The sequence below is a fragment of the Anas platyrhynchos genome, chromosome 20 (assembly GCF_047663525.1).
Source record: "Anas platyrhynchos isolate ZD024472 breed Pekin duck chromosome 20, IASCAAS_PekinDuck_T2T, whole genome shotgun sequence".
Taxonomy (NCBI): domain Eukaryota; kingdom Metazoa; phylum Chordata; class Aves; order Anseriformes; family Anatidae; genus Anas; species Anas platyrhynchos.
This window is the reverse complement of record NC_092606.1, coordinates 232,140-255,597: the sequence shown is the minus strand read 5'-3', so window position 1 is coordinate 255,597 and position 23,458 is coordinate 232,140. Positions and strand designations below refer to the sequence as shown.

General features: G+C 39.3%; 3 protein-coding genes and 1 long non-coding RNA gene across 16 annotated transcripts in view; 2 read left to right on the top strand and 2 right to left on the bottom strand.

Annotated features, from left to right (window-relative positions):
- Positions 1-5,302: 5,302 nt before the first annotated feature.
- Positions 5,303-11,283, bottom strand: LOC139999141 (uncharacterized). 2 transcript variants are annotated; one of them, XR_011804247.1, is made up of 3 exons: positions 11,143-11,283; positions 9,957-10,011; positions 5,303-8,138 (listed from the first exon to the last, which is right to left on the bottom strand). It is a non-coding gene; the product is annotated as an uncharacterized lncRNA (long non-coding RNA). The 2 variants fall into 2 exon arrangements; XR_011804246.1 differs by having other exon boundaries at positions 10,897-11,190.
- Positions 11,284-11,530: 247 nt separating this feature from the next.
- On the top strand, positions 11,531-16,669 carry MED31 (mediator complex subunit 31). Of its 2 annotated transcripts, none has more exons than XM_027471863.3 (4): positions 11,531-11,796; positions 14,579-14,656; positions 15,181-15,277; positions 16,012-16,669. In XM_027471863.3, exons 1-4 carry the CDS (start codon positions 11,787-11,789, stop codon positions 16,202-16,204), a joined length of 378 nt encoding a protein of 125 aa, XP_027327664.1. In that variant the 5' UTR covers positions 11,531-11,786; the 3' UTR covers positions 16,205-16,669. The 2 variants fall into 2 exon arrangements, with proteins under 2 accessions (XP_027327664.1, XP_038021756.1); XM_038165828.1 differs by lacking the exon at positions 11,531-11,796 and adding an exon at positions 14,402-14,435.
- On the bottom strand, positions 11,804-19,777 carry TXNDC17 (thioredoxin domain containing 17). 3 transcript variants are annotated; one of them, XM_038165824.2, is made up of 5 exons: positions 19,568-19,709; positions 18,619-18,700; positions 18,236-18,311; positions 16,528-16,613; positions 11,804-14,354 (listed from the first exon to the last, which is right to left on the bottom strand). In XM_038165824.2, the coding sequence occupies exons 1-5, from the start codon at positions 19,707-19,709 to the stop codon at positions 14,201-14,203; spliced, it is 540 nt and encodes a 179-aa protein (XP_038021752.1). In that variant the 3' UTR covers positions 11,804-14,200. The 3 variants fall into 3 exon arrangements, with proteins under 3 accessions (XP_038021752.1, XP_038021753.1, XP_027327665.1); XM_038165825.2 differs by lacking the exon at positions 11,804-14,354 and adding an exon at positions 14,631-14,679; XM_027471864.3 differs by lacking the exons at positions 11,804-14,354; positions 16,528-16,613 and adding an exon at positions 17,239-17,542 and having other exon boundaries at positions 19,568-19,777.
- A 16-nt stretch (positions 19,778-19,793) lies between these two features.
- KIAA0753 (KIAA0753 ortholog) overlaps positions 19,794-23,458 on the top strand; it is a 30,640-nt gene continuing 26,975 nt past the window's right edge. For 6 of the 9 annotated variants that reach the window (XM_072026066.1, XM_072026065.1, XM_072026063.1 and 3 more), the window contains exons 1-4: positions 19,942-20,081; positions 20,287-20,522; positions 21,234-21,861; positions 23,120-23,226. In XM_072026066.1, coding sequence (XP_071882167.1) covers positions 20,433-20,522; positions 21,234-21,861; positions 23,120-23,226 — 825 coding nt within the window. In that variant the 5' untranslated portion in view covers positions 19,942-20,081; positions 20,287-20,432. The other 3 variants (XM_072026062.1, XM_072026064.1, XM_072026061.1) reach the window with 3 other exon arrangements.

Here is a 23,458-nt window from a genome sequence, read left to right as displayed (position 1 = left end):
TACCTCTTCCATGGTATGATGGAGCATGTGAATAAACACCATTCCACTTGCAGAGTATATGTAAGGAAGAGACCAATTCTAGTGCCAAGAAGTGACTTGGTCACAGACATGTGTCACCACCTGAAGGTTATCGCAGTATTTGTTTGAAGGAATAGAAACCAGAAACCATTAAGCAGCTTCTGCACTTTGGAAATCACCACTTAATGCCAACTTGCATCTATATATATCTAAAAGTACTTGAGAAAGGGACTTTTTATACCTTCTGATGGACTTCACAATAGGACATTTCACTATTGCCAGGTACTTCACAGTGCTTGTTCTTCAGTATTGCAGGTAAGATACAGTGGTGCTCACATGATTGGGTAACACTGAGCTTGCCTGTCTCAATTCATGCAGATCCAAATTCCCTTAAAAATTGTTTCAGCTAAAAGCTGTAGGACAGGCAGTTCCCTCTCCCATTTGCAGAAAGAAGAGCTTTTCTCTGTTGCTGTGCAAGTAGAAGACAAATGCTATTTTCTTGAATGGTCACACTGGGTGATTTATTGACAGAAGTGCCAAGTCGGGGGAACATATATATGGGGAAATAAAGAACTCTGGTTTTATTATAAATATGGTGCATTTGATATGTCACCTCTCTGTTAACTGCAAGTATTTCCTTCTGAGACACTTTCATGGCATCCTGTAAGTGATATATATTTAATTAAAATGGAAAAGTTGCAGAATTAGAGCCTGGCAAATAAAAATAAAAACAAAATAAAATATAAGATAAAATCAAAAACTTGTCTCTGTGGCATGGATTGTTTCCCGTGTGACACAGTGAACCACTTGTTTCTGCATTACCTTCCTCTGTAGCATAGTATTGTTCTAGTAAGTTCCTTGAGGATACACACCATAGAAAATCAGTGCAAAGCAGAGATTTTGACACTGCCTTAAGTACCTCCAGACCTACATATCAAGGGTTCCTTTCCTCAGCTATGCGATAATGTGAGTTTCCGTCTTTGAAAATGCTCAGGCCGGACCAAAGCAGGTGGCAAATTCTACAAGCTATCTTGTTCATTTCAGAGTAATAGATTATAGGAATCTAACAAACACAACTTTCTTTTAAGAAACAGTCTTGTACATAGTCTCCAGTATAATAGGCACAAACAGACTTCAGCATCAAGCATGCATGTCGTCCTGTTCCTGTGTGCTGAGTAAATAAGTGTATTATTTACACTGTGTAGTGCAAGTACAATTGCTTTGTTACTGGAGCTAGGTTACATCCTTTTACAGCACTACAGGATAAGTATCATTAGAGATACTCATCTTGTATGGCATTATTTTTCTTCTCATCAAAGTGTTTTAGTTTTATATATAAATGGTCTTTAGGCTGTAGCATAAAGGAATCCCTTTTTCCTCCACTTCGAAACCATGATTCTATGATTCTGTGAAAACATGTACCACCAAAGCCAACAGAGAACACAGCAGGATCCTTATCATGGTCTTTGTTAGGACAGGTTACTCAGCCATGTTGAACAAGCAAATAATCCCTGTTTTATTGTATGTGAGCAGAGCACGACTTTTAGTTGCTAATACCTATGTCAGCTGTCCAGCTAGCATAACAGCTGCCTGAAAGGAACAAAGTTAATGCATTCCTATTTTCTGTTCATTCTGTAGAAGGTCCTTGATTTTTCCTTTCTTCTCTCAGGTTACTACGTTGCTAATACTGTCTCTGCAAATTTTGGAACTGGCATGATGAATATCTCAAACCTGCAGAATTACAATATGGCTGATAAAGGGTTTATTCTTGACTGCCATCACACAGCACATATAGGACAATCAAGTGATCAAAAGCAGCCAGCATGGGTTTATGAGGGGCAAGTCCTGCCTGAATAAAGTCCTGCCTGATCTCCTTCTACAACAAGATGACCCACTTAATAGTTGAGGGAAAAGCTGTGTGTGTTGTTTACCTTGATTTTAGTAGAGCATTTAACGCTGTCTCCCACAGTATTCTTCTGGAGACACTGGCTGCCGATGGCTTGGACAAGTATAGAACCAGGTGGACGGACAGGCTCCGAGTCGTAGTGAATGGAGTTTGATTCTGTTGGTGGCTGATCACCAGTTCCATCCCCAGGGGTTCAGTGTTAGGGACAGCTTTGTTTAACATTTTTATCAGTGATTTGGATGAGGGTATCAAGTGCAACCTCAGTAAGTTTGTGGATGATATTGAGTTAAGTGGGACAGTTGACCTGTTTCAGAGTAGGAAGGGTTTACAGAAGGATCTGGGTAGGCTGGATTGATGGACAGAGTCCAATCATGTGCCACTGAACAAAGGCAAGCGCCAGGTCCTGTATTTGGGTCATAGCAACCCCATGCAGCTGTATAGGCTTGGGGAAGAGTTACTGGAAAGCTGCCCAATAGAAAAAAAAAAAAAAAAAAAAAAAAGAGAGTACTGTTTGATAGGTGAACGTGAGCCAGCAGTGTGCCCAGGTGGCCAAGAAGACCAAGGGCACCCTGGCCTGCATCAAAAATAGTCTGGCCAGCAGGATGAGACAAGTGATCATCCCCTTGTACATGTCACTGTTGAGACTGCACCTCAAATACTGTATTTGGTTTTGGGACCCTCACTACAAGAAGGATATTGAGTTGCTCGAGTGTGTGCATAGAAAAGCAGCAAAGCTGGTGAAGAGACTAGAAAACGAAAGTTAGCAGTAACAGATGAAACTGGGGTTCTTTAACATGGAGGAGAAGATGTTGAGGGGGACCGCATGTCTCTCTACAACTACCTTAAAGGAGGTTGCAGTGAGGAGGGTGTCAGTCTCTTTTCTCAGGTGACAAGTGATAGGATGTGAGGAAACAGTCTCAAATTACACCAGAGGAGATTTAAGCTGGACATTAGGAAGAATTTGTTCACTAAGAGAGTAGTGAAGTATTGGAATGGGCTGTGCAGGGAAGTGGTGGAGTCTCCATCTCTAGAGGTATTTAAGAAATGTGTGGATGTGGCACTAAGAGACATGGTTTAGTGACGGGTCTTGGTCAGATTGCTTGTTAGATCTGATGGTTTGAAGGTCTTTTCCAACCCAGATGATTCTATGATTTTATGATCATGTATTCCTTGCACATGTTATATCTATATCTACATCCACTTTCAGCATTCCCTATGTGATTTTGAAGCCACCAAGCTAAAAATAGCATTCAGACAGAAATAGAGTCAAATTTACTATGGATGCAAATCAAGTGACTTGAATCTAGTGACAGACTGTTTTCACACTGTTTTTCCAATGTGGGTGAATAAACATGATTTTCTGACAGTGCTCTGTCTGTTTCTCAGTGAGGTCCTCAGCACTTCTGTGCATTTGAGCACAATCCCATCAATGGGTTTGGGCAATTAAGGCCAACTGCTTTTCTGTCGCCAGCAAGTTGTGTGTGCCAGACTTTGTTTATATATATGTGTGTGCGCGTGTGTGTATGTATGCATTTTATATGCATGTATACATGCATGTATGTTACACACATAAAGAAACAGCAGAAAGAAGTTGTTCACATTTTTTCATGTGAGTCTAGACTGCTGTAGGATTACTTAAGAGTGTGTAAATGAGTCAGGAAAACTGTGGAAAGACTTGTGTAAGTATGTGTGTTAAAGAGACAGTGTAAGTATAAAGCAAGAAGCCAGAGACTGGGTTATTAAAGCTTCTTTTTGGACTCTACTCAAACTTCAACCAAGTTGTTTAACTTTTCTCTTTCAGTTTTAGATGTTGTATTTAATGCTTATCAACCTATAACCCTGGTTAGAAATATATCCTGCTAATTCACACATGAAAACAAAGATTAAGTGATCTGCCTAACTAATGAGCAAGTTATGTTGCTGAAGGCTCTGATTTCAGTCAAATTGTATTAAATTTGCTGTGATTCTTGAAGCTCTAACTCTTTCAGTCATGTGGGAATCCTAGCTTTTGTTGGAAACTGTGACAGAATGGGAGGAATGCGTTTGGATATTGATTCTAACTCAAAATAAATGAAAACGAGTAACAGAAACTCACTGTTTCAGTTTTAAATTACTTAGTTTTAAATGCAGACTTGCAATTTTGAGGGTTTGGCTTGTGAATTTGAGCAATGATTTGCAGTGTATAGCAAAACTGAGCCCATGCTGACAAAGTGGTATTTCTTATCCATTATGACAGTTGGTCCCTGCCTTTCCCCTTGTTGTTAAATCTTTGTTGTTAAATGTTGTTAAGTTCCTTTTGTTATATTTGCACTTGAATGTAAGCCTAATAAAAAATAAATTATATTTATCAACAGACAATTCTTCTTTACAGTAGATTTTTCTCAACTGCTTGGTTAGTTAAACAGTGGTTTAGCATTCCAGTGTAGTAACTGTCAACTCAATATACTGAAAACAATTTTCTTATTCATCCTGTGCTTTTGCATTACTAGTCAATACTTGTAACTTTTTATGAGAAAGGAAAACATGCTTCTTCTGAAGGCAAATTCTAAGGAATTCCAGTGTCTTAAATGGAATAGGGGCAACTGCAGCACAAGCCATGTGGAGGCACAGAGTAAAAGGTAGGCATAGCATGCTGCTCAGAGGTGATTAAGGACTGCTTGACAAGATGTTAGCTTTTTAGAAAATAAGTTGATTATAATGAAGGTATTTTTGCTGGTTTTTTTTTTTTCTTTTTTTTTTTTTTTTTTTTCTGCAGCACTACATCAATAGTTGCCTATTAGTTGTGGTGTAAATGTTGATTGTAGATTCTGGTCACAAGGAAGAGACCATTTCTTAAGTAAGAAAAAATGTTTTATCTTTCCCATGTTTATTTCACTACTTTATTTACCCACATGAAATTACTCACTGGCCTGATTTGGCACAGAGCTTTTCAATGAGTTTTCATAAACCATTCCAGGTCAGAATATGCACTTTATAAAATATTTTTAAAGGCAAACCATACACTTGACAGAACTGAGTGTACAGGATACTAAAACAACATACATGTGTGAACTAATCTTCGTGAACAATAATATAGGTTGGGTCTTTGCAAATATTTTAGCAGGCTGGTTGAATATCAAATTTTCCATCCGAAAAAAAGTTAACAAAAATTTTCAATTAAGCAATGATTATTTCTGGAGCAAGTATCTATTTTTCTTCAATGGTTTGTCTTGGTTACACAGTCAAAAATAGAATTTCTATCAAGGTGGGAGAGAGAAAAATAAGGAAAAAAAAAAAATGATAAAGAAAAAAATAAGGAAAAAAGGACCCAGAGATAAAAATAAAAAGGCGGCAGCTACCCCATGATCAAAGTTAAGTCCATCACTGATCCCTACAATAGACCTGTAGAAACTTGTGCAGTTATGCTGCCAGTGTGTATCTAATATTTCCAGGACCAACTGGCTGACTTCCATCCAGTCACCTGAATGGTGAGAGAGCCTTGGAATAATATGTATTTGGTGAGAAGAAAGGAACCTGGTTATGCCATAAGAAAAGTTGCATAGAAACTCCAGAAGAGAATGTTTATTACAGAGAAATATTTAGAAAATTACTAGAAAATCTGCTTGTAGGAAACTGTCTTCCTTAGTTCTAGTACTCCCAGAATGACATTTCAAATAAAAATATTGCTATTTACTGTTCAAAAATTCTACTTTCCAAAGATGCATAGGTGATACTGGTGCAAAGCAATTAGGAGAATTGCTGTGAAGAAACTGCATGGCTGGGGAGATGTTTCTAGAAAAGCAGAGGCTATGATACAGGACACTGAGGTGTATTAGAGGGGAGTGTGTTTACTCTAGTGTTGGGGATAAGGAGGAATAAAATGTAAGCAGTGTCCTTCAAGATTGCCAAGACATTCAGTTGGGTACAGTCAAAACATACATCTTCAGTGAAATACAGTGCACTGTGAGCATGTTTACCCTGCTGATGTCTAGTGTCATAGGATGTGCCTTATGGAAGAACACTGGTGCTTAAGGCCAAATTCTGCTTGTGCTAAGAGTGTCTTCTCCTTTTTTGTCTTGCTTGGTTTAATGCTCACACTGCAACAACACAGCATCTCCCCATAATAATACAATAATTGTTTACCTGGTTAAAGACTGAAAACAGCAGCATTGAAGATATTCAGACAAATGATGGCTAAGTTACATGGATTGAAAAGAGTGACTCTAGATCCCAGATGAACACACATTCAATCTGTTTACCTTCTTTCCTTTTTTAAAACTACCCCTTGTTGAAAGAGTTGATTAATTAAATGATATACAATGAGAACCATTGGGATGGATTCTCTTTCTGACATCAACAGTGCTTCATCTCCATAAAAGCACTGAAATCAGTGGAGATGCTCTTCTCAGCTAGAGCGTGAAAATAATACTTGTATTTTCTGTTCTGTTTGGAAAGGTGTTTATGAAAGGAAAGTATCTTAGTACAAGACTAGCATCCTGGTACAATAACCTAGATTTCTTCTCTTGAATTTCCAAAGCAAATCTTATAGATGGGGTGATCCAAAGCACATTTAAGAAAATGAAAAGTGAAAAGTATTATACTGATCTCAAGAGACAGCAAAATTAATCTAGGATCTGATCCTGAGACTTTTTTCTTTTTTTTTCTTTTTTTTTTTTTTTCATTTTCTTTTTCTTTTCTTTTTTTTTTTTTTAGTGGTTAAACTGGAAGATCAGACAGCTCAGCAATTATTATGGTGAGAGGTAGCTTAACATTTCTTATTTATAGTGTATATAAAGTGGCCTGTGAAAAGGCTCAAAGTATGGCAATTACTCAAAATATTTTAATTAAGATTTTAACTCTGCAATACAACAAGAAAAAAAATATGAATATAACACAAGGAACATGTCGAGGTGTGCTCTACACTGTTGTGTAATTATTCAATGAGTTCTAGGTTTCTTCAAGTTACTTAAGTATACATGTTAGACATAAAATTCAAACATTCTAGTGTAGGCCTGACATATGAAGGTTAAGAGACTTGTCTACATAAGGTATATTTAGATTTGCCTCCTAAGGAGTTCAGCACTTCTGTTTGCCTGAATGCTATATAATCTTAACTATATGCATTGACAGACTGGCTAGCATGCAACTAAAGAGAGGGTTTATATTTTGCCAAATATTTATGTAAGCATCCATGAAACTAGAACTATTTGTGCACCACCTTTGCAATGACCAAGAATTAAAGTTATTTTCATCATGGGTGGGTGAGCTTGTGGGTGAGTTTATACAGGATATTTAAAGTTTTACTTGCCAGCAGGAAGGACTCTCACTAATCATAACATCTTCATTACCAGGGGCCTTGCAATTCTAGCACTCTTTTCTTCAGCTGTATAAGTAAGTGCAGTGATATTTCAAGTACATTTATATGTTCCTGTACAAGACTAGGAAAATCTATTTCTCCTGATTCTCTTAAGTCAGGCAATTGATGTGGTGATAAGATAAAAAAAAATATTGTTTTTTATATTTAGCCCCAATGATTTCACTAACATGATTCATTTTTATCAAAAACTCATGGTTATTAGCATTATGGACTTGGTGGCAGACATAAATGTGTCATGGAATTAAAGAGCCTACTCTCTGGAATAAGAGACTGACAGGCTAATAATATTGAACAACAGAAATGCTTCTCCTAATAACACTCCAACTCAATACTGCATGTTTTTTAGCATTTGTTCTAAGCATCCTTTAAAGTTTAAATAAAGCCCATTGGCTCACTTCAAAGTTCTTTCTTTAAAGCACCTTTAAAAATGTCTTAAAGTGACAAGCAATACCTTAGTGAAGATACTCCTTCCAGAATGTTACTCTAAAGTTCAAAGCATATTGATCCTGGCAAAGGACAGACCTCATACTCAGCTGTGTTCTCAGTGTCCTAAGAATAGAAGACTGACATATTTTTAACCAACTTATTAAAGAAAAGTATAAAATGCTTTGTGACTTTTTGACATTTAATCTTAAATTTGTCTTCACTTCCTAATGGTTACCTAAACCTGGAAGAGTATTGTAGTCACATGAGTACATGTTGCACGGTCTGTAAGCCACAGACTTTTAAGTCTTTACACTCCTTCACAAAATTTTCTGCTCCACTGAATGGTGTTTAATAGTCTTCAGATGAAGATTGCTCTACCATAATTACCATAGGTTGGCTTTTGAAATGTATGTTACCTGCCAGTTTCTTGAACTAAAAAAAAAAAACAAAAACAAAAAACTTAATTGAACAGTTAAGCCTTTAATTAAATATGTTCTGACAGTTGTTTCAGTCAGTGATAACTATGATCTTGCTTCTATTCAATTACAATTATAACATTGGAGTAAAAAAATTGCAGACTCTCTACTGGCTTGTTATATTTATAACATAATGCATACTCTGTTCTCTGTTATTTAACCATATTTGTAGCAGATTACTCTCCAGTCTGAAAAATTCTGTCTTACATTCTATGGGTAAAATCCTTTAAGATGTCATTACCCATGTCAATATAAGTGCATCCTATACTGAAATAGATGGGTAAATGAGAGCATATCTCTTGGGGTCCAAGCGTTGTGTATAAAGTACTTACTGTTTAACACGATCACTGTTATCAATTATGAAGCCTTGCTGAATCTTTTCTTTCTCATGGAAACGCATTGTACTTTGATGTCATAGGTAAACTCTTAGTAATGTTTCACTTCCCTCATTTCCACCTTCAGGAGCTAACAGCACTTCAGACAAGACTATTTTTTCCCGTGTGTAATGGCGTCTTGGTGTCTTCACATCCCAGAAATAGTTTCATTTAATGACTGTGTCTCTCTGCCAATTCCAGTGATGCTATATTGTACTTGACATCATAAACCATATTGTTTTCTAAACAGCACTACTGTTAATTCAGTACTAATCAACATGATTAAAAAGGCCAGAACCTAGCCTGTAGCTTCTAATACTCTCTGAAACCCGTGAGTGCAAAATTGGAGCTTAAATCAGTGGAAGGCGTATCCAGCTAAAAACTGTCATTAACCAAAAGTTTGGAAGTTTGACTAAGCTAATATTTAAAAGCATAAATAAACCTAACTTTTCCTAGAGAAAGTTCTTGTTTTTTATAGCATGACCCTGACTTTCAATTTTGTTCCTAGTTTTGATGGCCAAGAATTGAGTTGTTTGACTTAACTCTCTGGCAAACCTACATAGTAATTTATTTCCTGTGACCAAGCCTTTCTTAGGATTCTCTCCTCAGAAGTCAGTTTTGGGAGAGAAATTGCATTCCAGAATAGCAGTGCAGATGCATGGGATCTGTTTGATCTCTGCTTTTAGCCCAAAGTATGTGTTTACTGGGGAGTGACTTGTTACATTTTGTTATAGTAATGGTAGTATTCCATAACCACTAAAACCTTGGATTTTTTGTTTTTTGGTTTCTCTCCTTTTTTTAAAAAAAAAAAAACAAACAAACAAAACAAAAACAAACAAACAAAAAAAACCTATTTTATTAGGAAAAGCTATGCATAAATCCTGTTTAGATTGTTTTGTAACCCAATTTCCAGGGAGAAAAAAACAACACAGTGCATAGGAAGAGATGGCAATATAGAAAAATCACTAAGTCACTAAGTAAGACACTAAAAATAGTTTAAAAAATAAAATAGCAAATCACTTGCATTTAAAAAAATAAATAAATAAAAATCAGTCAGGTTTCAAGTAAGTTTGTATACAGTGTACTGTTACACAAGTGCCTAATCATACAATTGTAGTAGCAATGAACCTAAGCTAACCTGGTGTTAAACCATAGGGGCTTTTGTTATAAATAAATAAATAAATAAATAAATAATCTAAAAATCTAGGATGTAAGCCCAGGCAAAAACTGCAACCTCTAGAATAAATTTACAACCTGAAAGCTGGACTCCTTTCCAGGGTGCTGATGCAACAGTGCAGTTCTGCTTTGCACTCTTGGAGTGTTTGTTTATTAACTGGTTTCACTCTGATACAACTTTTTAATGAATGAGGAATTAACTGCAGAGGTTGTCTGAAACCTACCTGGCTCATTGTAAAGTTGCTACAAAACAAACCAAAAGAGTCCAGGCTCCAACTTCTGTCCAACATGCAGAGAGAAAGAACACAAAAATAAAAATCAAAATGTAGTTCAATATTTTAGGTTTGAGTCTCTCCATTTTCTTCAGCTTTGGAAATGTTCATCAACGGCTTGCCTAGTGCAAAGTTAAAACTAATGTTTTGCAAATCCAAACACAGTCCTCTTCTTTTACCCTTCCCAGCTTTTACCCTACATCTATCTGGAGGAAGGAAGGGAAAGAAAATAAATGACTGGAACATTGGTAACACAGGTAAATAGAATGAAAAATCCTAGCATTGAGTTTTAAGGCATACTGCTTTCTAGACAAAGGTTCTGTCTAGAGACAGGCTCTGCTATGGTTGGACTTGGGGGAGGCTCTAACATAAACTGAACTAGTATCTCAGGCATTACAGAACCTCCACAGAAAGAAGCCACAGGAAACCAAATTGTGTAAGTTCTCTTGTTCATGGGTTTATATGGTATATTTTCATTTCTATTGGAGCATCCTAACTTTAATAAAGCCTTTAAAAATGTTTTTATAGAATTCCATCTTAAAATACTTTGTTCGGTTAGGTAAGTATTAACCTTTTAATGTAGATTGTAGAAATCAGAATGGCAAATCATTTCCACTTGATTTTAAGTACCGAGAACTTGCTTTATGTCATAAACACCAAACTAATTACTGAAATTGGTAGTTCTGTCTTTTTCTTTAACCAGCTTTGCAATGTCTCAATCCAAACTGATTCCACATTTGGAAAAGACCTCTACACCCATTTTATAGCAAGTCCATAATTTTTGAAGTATCTGTTATATTTAATCTACAGATCTTCTTTGGAAATTCTGTTGCTATTGCTTTGGGTGCAGTACAGAAGTATAAGGAATACACTCTTAAAATATCCTCCTCACCTGTCTATATGTTGACCATGGCTGGTTTATTTTTATCTGGTTAACATTAATAAAATGTTAACCTCTCCAGCCATATTGCTGTTAGAAGGAATATTCTCTTTTGATTAGGAAAAAAATATATAAGGCTTAGACACCAGGATGACACATAATTTCATGCCTACACTGGCTTACATTCAAACTAGCAGTTTATACGTGACTTTTTTTCCATGGGGTAGAAGCTTGCAGATTTTTTTTTGCGACTGCTACCTGAAGGTGGCAGCAAAGTTTTCAGAAGTCCGTTTGTTCTGCTGGCAAAGTTGGCAGAGTGAAATGATTGCTATGAAACTGAATTTCGGTTATTTGAAAAATACACCAGACTTTGTACTTTGACGTATTCCTCATACGTTTGAGGACTACGAATGACAAGTACCACAGGGGGAGCTCTTTTTTTGCCACCGGAGAGCTGCGCGGCACGAGTCGAGCGCAGCCTCAGCCAGGCCCGTCCTGCCCGCTCCCTCGCTCCCTGCCGACGAGGCCGTTTCCTGCGTTCGGTGCCCAAGCACCAACCCTGCGGTTCTCCGGGGAGGGAGTTGCCGCGAAGGCCATGCGGCCGGAAGCGGGCTCCCCCCGCAGCAGCCCGAGCGTCTCCGCCGGGCGGGCCGGGCTCGCCGTGCCGCTGCCTCGGGGCCGGGCGCCGCGCTGGCGCGGTCCCTCCCGCTAACGGGTGGCGGCGAAGCGCGTTCCCGTAGGCCTCGGGGCCGGGCCCTGCGGGCAGCCGCGCCGCCCGGCCCGTTGCCAGGCAACCGTCGCCACCTTCCTAAGACGCCCCGGTGACCGGCCCCGCTGGGCTTCTGCCCGGAAGTGCCCGTCGCCATCTTGTGCCTCGGCGGGGCGGGGTCTGGGAGGCCGCCATGGAGGCAGGTGAGGGACCGCCACGGTGGGACGGCGCGGTCGGGGTCGGGCTGTGGGCCGGGGAGAGGCCGCCTGTGGTCCGGCCGCGCGGAGAGCTGCGGGCGTCTGTGGGGCTGTGCTCGGAGCTCTTCCTCGGAAGAGGGGGCCATGGGCGAAGTCGTGCCGCTCCCGCGGGGCTGCGCGGTTCTCTACTTGTGAGGCCGCCCCCAGCCTGCCCGGGTGCCGCCCTCCTGGCGCCTGGGGAGGCGTCTGTGGCCCTCGCCCTCTCGGACGCCGTGGGAAGGGATAGCCGTAGAGCAAAAAAGCCCGCTACCCCAAAACTCTAGGATAGCTTTTGCGCCTTTTGCCACGGATGCCAGCCTCGACTTCATGTTTAACGTTTGTCCTTAATTCAGGAGTCTGAGCTGCGAGTCTGGGAGCTCAGGGCCTTCAGTTGAGCCCATCCTGTCCTTGGTCTTTATTTCTATAGAATGCGTTGGTTTTCACAGTTATGCATGAGCCCTGGGCCAGTAGCTCTGCCTTGACAGCATTTTAGAAAAATGAACGTGTGCTTAGATGCAGCTTTTCCAGGGGTATATGTATCCAGGTATTACAGTCTGTTGGTGGTCGCAGCTGGGAATTGAAAGTAAACCTCGCAGTCCTGTGGATAAGTGATCTCTAGTGATAACAACAGGCATCTGAGAACTGAGCTGTCTTCCGTCAGTAAGGGTTTGCTATGTGTTCATTATTGTTAAGACTTAAGCATTCTACGTACTTTTTTTTCCCCTACGTTCTTAACTTGCATTGCACAGCTCTTGAATTATCCGTTCAAGTTATTTTTTAAGGACATAGCTGTTTCTCTGTAGCGTGGAAATGCTCAGTGGTTCAGGATGGAGTGATCAGAGAGTTTTCATGAAAATACTATGTCAAGTAGAATTTATCAAATTACTATCACAGAATTTTTATAAGTATTACATAAATAATTATACTTACTTTAACATTTCAAAGTATTTTATTTAGCCCGGGTTGATGCCAAAGAAATTAAAAGAACTTCAGTCAGTGTGGGCCGTTTTAAACAGATTAAAATCTGACTGTTTAGTAGTTTGTAAAAGTTTGTTTTATATGCATAATCACAACGTACAGGGATTTTTTTTGTATCAGGATTCTCTGAAGCATGTATTCTCAATGAAATATTTCATAGCTTTTAAAATGAGTACAAACATAGGCGATATGGTGAAAATAGGCAAGAATAAATCTGTAATAACCAACGTGGATCAAATAATAGTTTATACTAATAACAGTGCAGTGACACTCAAAAAGAGACACTTTTTAAAATGAAGATACTTTGGTGAAGTGATTCTAAAAATAAGAAAGTTGATTTCCTCGTTGCTCTTTTTCTGTATGCTAAGCCCTGCCACATATTGTCATGGGTATAAATGGAGAAATTACATGGAATTCTTATGATCATTGTTAAACAGGTGAAAACTGGTACTACTGAGCTTTGATGTGGTATCAGGTTCAAGTGAGTCTGTTCCTCCACAATGCATCTCCCAGGAAGAGACTATTTGGCAGAATTGCAGAATAGTTAACGTTCAAAGGATCTTCTGGAGATCACGTAGGCTACTGCATGCCTCAAAGTAGGATCAGGTAGAGCAGATTGCTCAGGGTCTTGTCTAGTCAGGTCTTCAGTGTCTCCAGGGATGAAGACTCCAAAGCTTTTCTGGGCAACATACTCCTTTATGGATTTTAAAAAAATAAAATCTTTACTTTAAAAGGATTTCCCTATATTTCAGTTTGTAGCCATTGCCTCTTGTCTTTTCCCTGGGCACTACTGAGAAGAGTTAGATTCTGTCTTCTTCATTCTCTTATGTCACGTATTTATATGCATTTGTAAGATTCCCCTGAGTCTTTTGTTCCCAAAACTGAACAGTCACAGCTGTCTTTGTCTCCTTGTACCTTAGATGCTGTAATCCTTTATCTTTGTGTTGGTTTGTTGGGCTTACTTCTGTATATCCATATCTTCCTTGTCCTGGGGAGCCCCACAATTGGATGCAGCACTCCAGATAGGGTTTCACTGGTGCTAATTAGAGGGTAGGGATCGCCACCCTTTATCTGCTAGCAATGCTTTTCCTAATGCAGCTCAAGATGCTGTTGAGCTTCTTTGCCACAAAGGTATGCTGCAGGTCATGTTTGACTTTGTCTGCCATGACTTCTAGGTCCTTCTTTACAAAACTGTTTTCCAGAAGGTTGGCCCCTCAGCCTGTACTGTCGCATGGGGTTATTCCTCCCTATGTGCAGGTCTATGTATTTCTCTTGGCTGAACTTCATGAAATTCCTGTGAGGTCACACCGAATGGTAGTGCAATCTTCTGGTGCTTCAGTTACTTCTCTCAATATTGTCATATGCAATCTTGCTGAATGTGCAGTCTGTTGCATTATGTCCAACTAGGATTTTGGTGGGCCACTTGCTGTTCTCTCTTCTTAACCTTCCTCAATTTTCTCCGTACAAATAAACCAGGTTCTTTGCTTTTACCTTTTCCTTCACTAAACAAAGGGTCAGTGGGCATTCCTCCATTCTTTACATTTTGTCTGTTTAAAAAAACAAAACACACCCACGTATTTATTAATGCAGGCCCAACACTGATTCATCTATGGAAAAGGCTTTGCCAAGTGAGTTCATATTTATTATGGGGAGTTACTGCTTCATCTCCTGTTTAAACATGTTATTCCTATTTGTATGACGCAAATTGAGAAATCGACTTTCGAGTCTATTACGTGGGTCCAGTTCTTACTGTTTCTCTCCTATATGTCAGATGATACAGGAAATCGACTGCGGTTCCAGCTGGAGTTGGAATTTGTTCAATGTCTGGCAAATCCCAATTATCTCAACTGTAAGTACTTAAATGTCAGGATCCTGAGGAATTAATATTTAAAGGTGTTTATTATAACTGGTAGTGCTAAGCAGCAACCAAAAGGTTAAACAAAGAAAAGTGAATAGATCCTTTTTGAGGATAAAGATAGTCTTTAAATAATTTCATATACCCAAATTTCTAATGGCAGAAGGAGGAAGCCTTTAAAATGCAAAATGTTTGTGTTATTGAAATAAAATGCATCTATCTAGTGCAGAAGAGAATAAGTCCAAGTGAAAATAATAATAATTTCCAGCTAACACTATTAGATTATCTGAAACCAGAATTTAACTAATGCTAATAATAGTTTCAGGCACTAAACTTAATACCTCTGATTTTCACTGTCTGTTTCGATGCTAGTCAAAAACTCCTGTTTTAAACAGCTGTTCACGTCCTTGTTGCTGTATGAATGGAACGTATAGTTTTGTGAATACATATTCTTCAAATTTGGCAGATTTTTTCATACTTATATAACTGACAACTCCTTGTTTGTCATTTTATTTCAGTTCTTGCACAAAGGGGCTACTTCAAAGACAAAGCTTTTGTAAATTATCTTAAATATTTGCTATACTGGAAAGAACCTGAATATGCAAAATACCTGAAGTAAGTATTAAAATCACTTAGGTTTCTGCATTTCAATGATTTGATAATTACCTTCTATTATGCACTGTGTGACAGCATCTCAAAATTTGATTTTTCCCTGCAACCAAAACCTGCACTGTATTTATACATAACATAAATTTTCCTGTTTCCAATAACCCGTATCTAACAGGAATAGACAAAATTACAGAACTCGTTGTTTGTAAGTTGTGCATGGAATCGATGTTTTGCAGCCTTTATCTCTACCTTAAATATGCTTAAAATAAAGATGTTTAGCATTATGTTTTAGCATATGCTTAAAATAAACTGTTTAGCATTATGGGACAAAACTACTTCATTCTAACAGTTAGTGGGCTAAACTGATTTTTGCCTTGTTGATGCCTATACGAAGTAAAGGATGATTGTGCATTTTTTTTGTTAGTATTGAAACTCTTTCACACTTTGGAAAATAGTTTTCGTCTGTGTGTTTTAAATGAGCCCTGGAAACAGACATTCTAGTTCATGTATGTTTTAATGAAATCCAACCATTAGAAAAGTTAGTCTGGGCAAGTATATGTGCTTAATAGTGAAGGTATTAAGTTGCGGTGCATAGAGCATGGACAGTCTTAAGTGGTTTGATACTTAAGTAAAACACTAAATAAATAAAAGTAAGATATTAAACTCAAGAATTACTGGAGACTCCAGTTTTAGTGTCACTTGTATTAAAGTATTCATGTTTTTTTTTTTTTTTAATCCAGGTATCCTCAGTGTTTGCATATGTTAGAGCTGCTCCAATATGAACACTTCCGCAAAGAACTGGTAAATGCTCAGTGTGCTAAGTTTATTGATGAGCAACAGATTCTTCACTGGCAACACTATTCACGGAAGAGAATGCGCCTCCAGCAGGCACTGGCAGAGCAGCAGCAACAAAACAATACCTCTGTAAAATGAAAAATGCTTGGAAGAGTGATGATAAGGTGTACTCCAAGTATTTACAAGAGAGGAATGAACTGTTTTGTAGGTTTGGCTCTGTGTGTACATATCATAACATGTATGTATCATAACAAAAAAAGTAGTTCAACAGTCTCCTTAGTAGGCATGTTCCCTAGAGAACAATATGTCTTGAAGTTTGGCTAAGAGCTCCCTCATGTACCCCTTTCTACAACTGCAGGATGAGCAAATTTGAAGTAATTGTGATTGCTGCACAAAACTTGTGGATTTTTGGATTTTTGCCTTGAAACAGAGATGAGTTACTATTTGTTATTTCTGTTTACCTGGTAATCATTGTTTCTGGGGTTCTTGGAGGGCTTTCCTGGCAGTAGTTTTTAGAGACCAAAATTGAAGTGTGAAGAAACAAAAGCTGCAAGATTAAGAGCAGAGATAAGTAATAAACTTTGTGAATACCCAAAAAGGAAATAGGCTGTAGCTGCATCTATTCCTCTAAAGTCAGCTTGTTTTAATCTTGGTTTTCTTCCAGTGAAATACAGGATGCTCTTAGACTTTTTTCTACAGTATGTGTACTGAAAACAGTTTGTGTTACAAGAAAGGTGTAAATGCACAGAGAAGCATTTGTCACTTATTCTTGTACAGTTTTTTTTGTAAGAATACAGATTGTGGCAGATGCCAGGGGTTTAATTTTCATGATTTAGATTGTGTTCATGCTGTATTCATGTTATATTTCATGTTCATGTAGGTAGGAGGTACTGTGACGTGATCAGAACCAGACTGGTAGCCTTTAGCTTAGGCTGAACAGATAAACTATTAAACATCTTTAGTATTAAAAATTTACCATAACAGCTTCAGTAGCTGCATGAAACCAGATTTAGGAAGGAAAAAACATTTTTTTCTGTTTCTCCTGCACTGTCCCCCCTACTCCCACACACACTTACTCGCTATTAAAAGTATAACTTTTTAAGTCTCACTCTCCAGTAAATGTAGGCTATTCTTTTGGTTTATAACATGACTCAGCTCCTTTGAAAAGAGACTGCTTATAAATTCAAGTTTATTTCAACAAGATACATTTTTTTTTGTTGCAAGATTTTATTGGAAGATTTGAACTTTGAATGTACTGACATTTACCTCAACTAATTGGAATTAATTAATGATGATCATTGCAGCGGGGGGGGGGGTGACAGGAGGGGACAACAGGTAAGGATTCCTTGAAAGGACAATGAAAATAATGAGATGAACATCTTCGTAAATGATTGGCTAGTGGGGGATTTAGTCTTCAGTAAACAACATACGCACAAGCTCTGCTTTAAAACATTCTTCTTCAACCAGCTTCTGAGGCTAAAAAAGGAAGTTAAGATGTTTTAGGAGCAATTAAAAATCTGTTCTAGACTAGAGCTATTTGTACATAATACTAGCTGTACTATAGCAATTGTTTCTTGTTATGGCAAGTGTGAGTTGGGATGGAGGATAGAGTGAGCAATGATAATTGAAAAACGCCTGAGGGTTTTCTGGTCTGGGAAGAGTCATTCCTGAGAAAGTAATTGTTAAGTTAAAGAATGTGTACAAGTTAATACTTGGTCTGACCTGTTTAATGCCCTCAACTATAAAGCACAAGAGTTTACGGGAGTGGGAGCTGTAGTGTATTTCAACAAAAAATACAGTATATGTGATCCTGTTCCACTCCCATAATTCAGCATTTAGATTTCTTAAAATTTGAGGAGCCATGCATCAGGAAGCTAACACCACATTGCTAAGAACTTACCCTACCCCTAAATCACTATGTGCTAAGTGTATATATTTTCTGTATTACAGAGAATATTCTACAAAAAGCAGGTTGGTTCTCTCTCAAGTAACTATTAGAGCTAGGAAGAGGCATGGATGGGAGCTGAAGAGATGTTCCTAACTGTCTGTTCCTTTAAAACGAGAGAGGGTATCAGAAAACATGGACAGCAAACTCATTTAGGGCCATAAGCCCCTGTCAGTTTTTTAGTTGGATGCATGTAGATCCATGCGATACAATATATCACTTACTGTTCCATATTTAAGTAGTGTAGGCACTCCTGTTAGTTTCAGATTCTTCCTGAATTCATTGTTAGGATCTTTCCAGCTGTTCAGGAAGATGGTAGTTAAACACAATTTGTAAAAATGTGTTAAAAATGCAGTTTGAAATTAATCTGTTAAAATTACTTCAAAAGGATGATTTGAAGATCTTTACCTCCCACCTCCCCAGCTTCCTCTTTAGAACAAGCATGCAGATAGTTATACCCTTTATGGATGGTGTAGACCTCCACACTCACAAAAGGACAGTCAGTCATTAGTTTCAACAGGTTAATTAACCTCTAGTCAAGAAACAGCATGTAGTGGATTTACATGGCAAGGTAATACCAGTTGTTGACATTAAAACAGTTACTTACTAGGCTCTGTCTCCTACTAGGCAGTAGATGAACACAGACTCATCGGGCATGTTATGAAGTTCCCTCCTCACAACCGGTTCAGCTAGAGAGTAATTTTTAAATGTTTGTAGTTAATAGTGTGCTATAGAATCACATGGATCTAGTACAACCAGCAAGGTTGCTAACGAACACTTTGTTTCAGGCCAACATCTGTATTTTGTTTCATCTGGCTATCCACCAGCTTTGCAGAACTTAGATGTTCAACAATAAAGGGAATGGCCTTTGCAAAAACGCCAATTTCAACTTTAACAAGCTAGATAATTAATTAGTCTCTTCTCTGGATAAGAGCCCAGCAGAACAGCAGTAAGTGGTTGTCATATGTAATCTGGCATATATGATCCATAAAGTTCACTGTAATGCATTCTGAGAAGCTGCCTTCACATTCTACTGCTAGGCACTGGTAAGTCATCTCTGGCTTTTGATATGTGAAGCAGAGGTGAATTAACTGATCCTAAGATTCACATCAAATGGTTTGCTAGGACAGATAAAAAGCTATCCTTCGTGCCAGCCTCTGTTCAAGAGTGTGTAACGTTACACACTACTCCGTGGGAGGGCTGGCAAAACCGAGACAAGCACAGACAGCTTGTTTCTGAAGCAGCAGCTTTGGCCAGCTCCCAGTCGCGCGGTGTTACCAGCAGCTAGAGCTGGGGACCCGAACCCCTCCCAGCTCCCTCGCGGAGGCAGGATGCGGACTCGCGGTGTACGAACGTCCCCTACAGCTCCACACGTGCACCCCGGGAAGGGCAGCCGGGGCCGCTTCACGCGATCCGCAGCGACCGCGACTGCCTGCGGGCAGCCGCGTCCCGGCCACCACCGGCCCCGCGAGGGCCGAGGGGAGGAGGCCGCCGCCCTGCGCCACGCCCGCGCCGCCACGGCTCCGGGGGACCGCGGGGTGCCCGCCCGGCCTCACCCGTCACGCAGTCCGGGCACCAGCTCTTGCCCTCGGCGTCTTTGTCGCCGCAGAAGAGAGCGAAGATGGGCCGGCCGTGGTAGCGCTGCGCTGTCTGCACGAACTCGCTGTACCCGCGCACCTGCTTCTCCTCCCAGCCCATGGCGCCCGCAGGAGGCGGCAGCTGCAGGCGGCTGAGAGCGGGACCCGCCCCGGACGCCGTGGTACCGCGCTGCCTCCCGACGGCCTCTGCGGCGGCGGTTGCCGGGAGCGGGTTTGAACCGCGACCCCGGTAGGCCGGGGCCTGGGCTCAGCCGAGGCGGACAGGGCGTCGGGGGCTTCCCGCCGGCGCTGGTCTCGCCCGCCCGCCCCGCGGCTGTGCCGTGAGGTGAGGGCGCGCCGGAGGGAGCGGGCCGCTGCGGGCCGTGTCTGGTGGGCTGGGGCAGCTCGCCGTGTTCCGCCGTTCATGACCAATGCCGTATTCTATCTTGCTGGTCGGTTTTCATACCTTTGCAGTACAATATTTCCTTTTAGGGTAAGTAATAGCTATACAAGTTCTGTAGTGTTCTTATGAATCATAGTATGGGCCTGCGAAGGTGCTCCTCAGCTCTCCCTGGGTGTGTGTAAAGAAGGATATAAACTGTAAGTTTCACATTAAACAGTAGGAATATTCTTCCTATTCTGTGTACCACCTGTATAAATGCACATAATATATTTATTGTTTCTCTGTGTCTCCTCAGATTGGTTCTCTGTTGCTCACATCGTACCCGGGATTCCCTTCGAGAAGCAGAAGTAACATATAATTTGTTTATAATTACAGTTATCCTCATAACTGTAATTGTAAGCAGAAAATAAATAACTCAGTTTTCAGCATCAAGTCAATGTGATGGGACCAAGCAAGCCATCTTTGTCTGGTGCTCCATTTGCATCCACTGCCCAGCTATACAGGAATGAAGGAAAGACTTTACAAACCCAGGTATTGTTTGACTTCTGCAGCAATGCTGAACTGCTTTTAATTTGTGATCATTACAAAAAAGATAATCGTGACACACTTCCTGAGACAGGAGTGACTCAGATCTTCATACTTGCTTTCGTGGCGCTGTCATACATGATCATGATACTTTTCTTCTGTATAGAACAGAAATTATGCCTTTAAATATTATTTACCTGCCTTAGCCTTTACTTTACCACATGATAACAGAACCTAGAAACTTTATTCTGTTACTGTAGTTTAATTTTCCATTTCTTCTTCTCTGAACACCTCCTTCATAATTTGTAAGTTTAATAATGGCTGACTTAAATCACTATGATATAATAAGAGCAATTTCTATTATTAATTTTAATTGCTGTAACATTAATTTCATTGTCAGAACTCTTTAAAATCTTTATAATGACATTGTCTGTTACCCAGTCATTTTGGAGCAGACTTTTCCTTGTGGGTACCCATACTAGGGTGCAGATAAGTACATAATGTTATTTACAAGATCTATGTGCTTAATTCAAAATAATTTTGAACACTGGCATTTATCTGAGTGGAGGGGCTCCTTTCATGTGTTGAAGTACCATCATGACAGAATGCATTCTAATATGAATGAAGATTTGTTTTCCTTACTGTTGTACTCTAGAGATGCATCACCCATGTAGAGTGTTCTCCTTAACATCAGTTTCTGTTTACGCTTTGCAACAGCTCCAGTTTAACAGAAATGTTCCTGCAGTTCCAGAGAACTTGGCTCTCAGATTCTCTAACCCCTGTCCAATTATAATAGAAAAACTGAAGCCATCCACTGATCAGAGAAATCTATCTGGAATTGACAACTCCAGCATCAAAAGCTCTGGCAAGTTTTCAATAATATCTGAAGAGAGACTAAAACAGGCCATTCAGCTAGCCAAAAGGGACATGAAACGAAAACATCTTGAAGAGCAAATGAAACAGAAAGTATTAGGAGATGCTGTCAGTGAATCATTGTTGACTCAGAAGTCACAGCAGCAGAAGAATAAAGTATTTGAAAGTCCAGAAAAGAAAAATGTGCTGAAGTCTCAAACTGAGTTGAAATATCAAGGGAAACTTGGTCAGCCTTCCCGCGTGGAGACTACCAGTTCTGGTGCAAAAGTTTATCTCTACACACCGAGTGAGGGAAGACTAACACCAGCTGTTCTGGGCTCTTCACCCACCCATAACATGAGACCAGACACCAAGCCAAATGTTAACAAAAAAGAAGATAAAAGTAGGCAGGAAATCCAACGGCTACAAAAGGAATTGAGAAGTTGTATCCAGAAAATAGAAGAACTGATTAAAAAAGGTGTAAGACTGAACAGTAAATATTTTATATAAATATATAATAGTTGGTTGGTTAATTTGTTCTTCTTTCTCTCTCTTTTTTTTTTTTCATTTGTTTGTTTATTGGCTTGGATTAGAATCTGTATTTAGTTTGGAATTTTTGAGATATACATGTACCTTAAATAGAAAAAAGCTAGAATGGCTAGCCAGCTTAGGCAATAATAAGGTTTAATGTATTTGAGTGTTTGTAGTGAGTTCCAGTCCAACCTACAAAGACAGTATAGGCTATTTAATAAGTTGTGTGAAAGATTTTGGTGTAGATCTATTGGCTAGATCTTCAGACTGCAAAAAACAGTATCATAATTAACTATGTCTTGAGCAGTGACAAGAAATGGGCCAACAGTTGATAACATGCCATTTCACAAGTCTGACTCACCTGATTTATAACTGTGCAGTATCGTCATTAGTGTCCTTTCTGACACTGTGTTGTGAGGTAACCCCAGTTAGCCCAGTTAGCAGCAAAACACCACACAGTTGTTTATGCACATTTCCTCCTCCAGCAGGACAGGGGAGAGAACTGGAGGAGGAAAAGTAAGAAAATTCATGCATTGAGGTAAAGGTAATTTAGTAAGTGAATGAAAAAGGAAAAATGAAGAAGAAAAGGAAAAAAAAATGTTTCCACCAAAGCGGTTTTTTTTTTTTTTTTAATTGCTGAGCATGACATTATATGGCACAGCATATCCCCTTTGGTCAGTTTGGTTCAGCTGTTCCAGTTGTGTCCCCTCCAAACTTCTTGCACTCAGCTTACTAACTTGTGGTCAGAATTGGAAAAAAGAGAAAGCTTTGGCATGGTGCTAGTGTTCCTCAGCAACAGCCAAAACACTGTTGTGTTATCAGCACTGTTTTAGTCAATCCAAAATGGCACCATACATGTTCCTAAGAAGAAAACTAACTCCATTCCACCCAGACTCCACTACACATTGTATTGGTCCCTTTATAATAACTGTCTGGTGGTTTAAGCGTTCCTAACTCTGAGTGTTGTATGTGCAAGTTTGTCATAAAATTAAGGAGTCGTAAGTTATTTTCTAAACTATATCAGAAGCTATATTGTATGAGAATATTTAGTCAAATGCTAAGTAGATACATGATGTACTGTTAGTGACTAGCTTGCATTACTGCTCGGGGGAGCCCTTCATGGAAGAGGCTTATTGCTAAGCTATGCTCATTCGTTTGGCTTAAACAGGGTTTTCACAGGTTAAATTAAGATATACAACTTTACGTTTCATGCTTTTTAGAGAGAGTTGAAGAAATTTTAGATCGTGATGAAGAGCAACAGGTTTGCACTCGAAGACAGAAACAAGCTTCACGGTCAGCTCGGATGCTGTATGTACTCCAACAACAGGTACAACCAGCATTTCAAACTGGTATGTTTATTATGACGAGTTTGACAGAAATGAACTGAAACAAGAGAACTTGATCAGGATATGTCTGAATTTCCATGGCATTTTAGTTTGGATCTGAAATGGTGACTAATTTCTTGTGACGGGTTAGAGATAAGAGGTTTTGGAAAATACGGACTTTAACTCGGATGTTACAGTGAAGATTTATTGTTCATTTATAGACATAGAACTAAT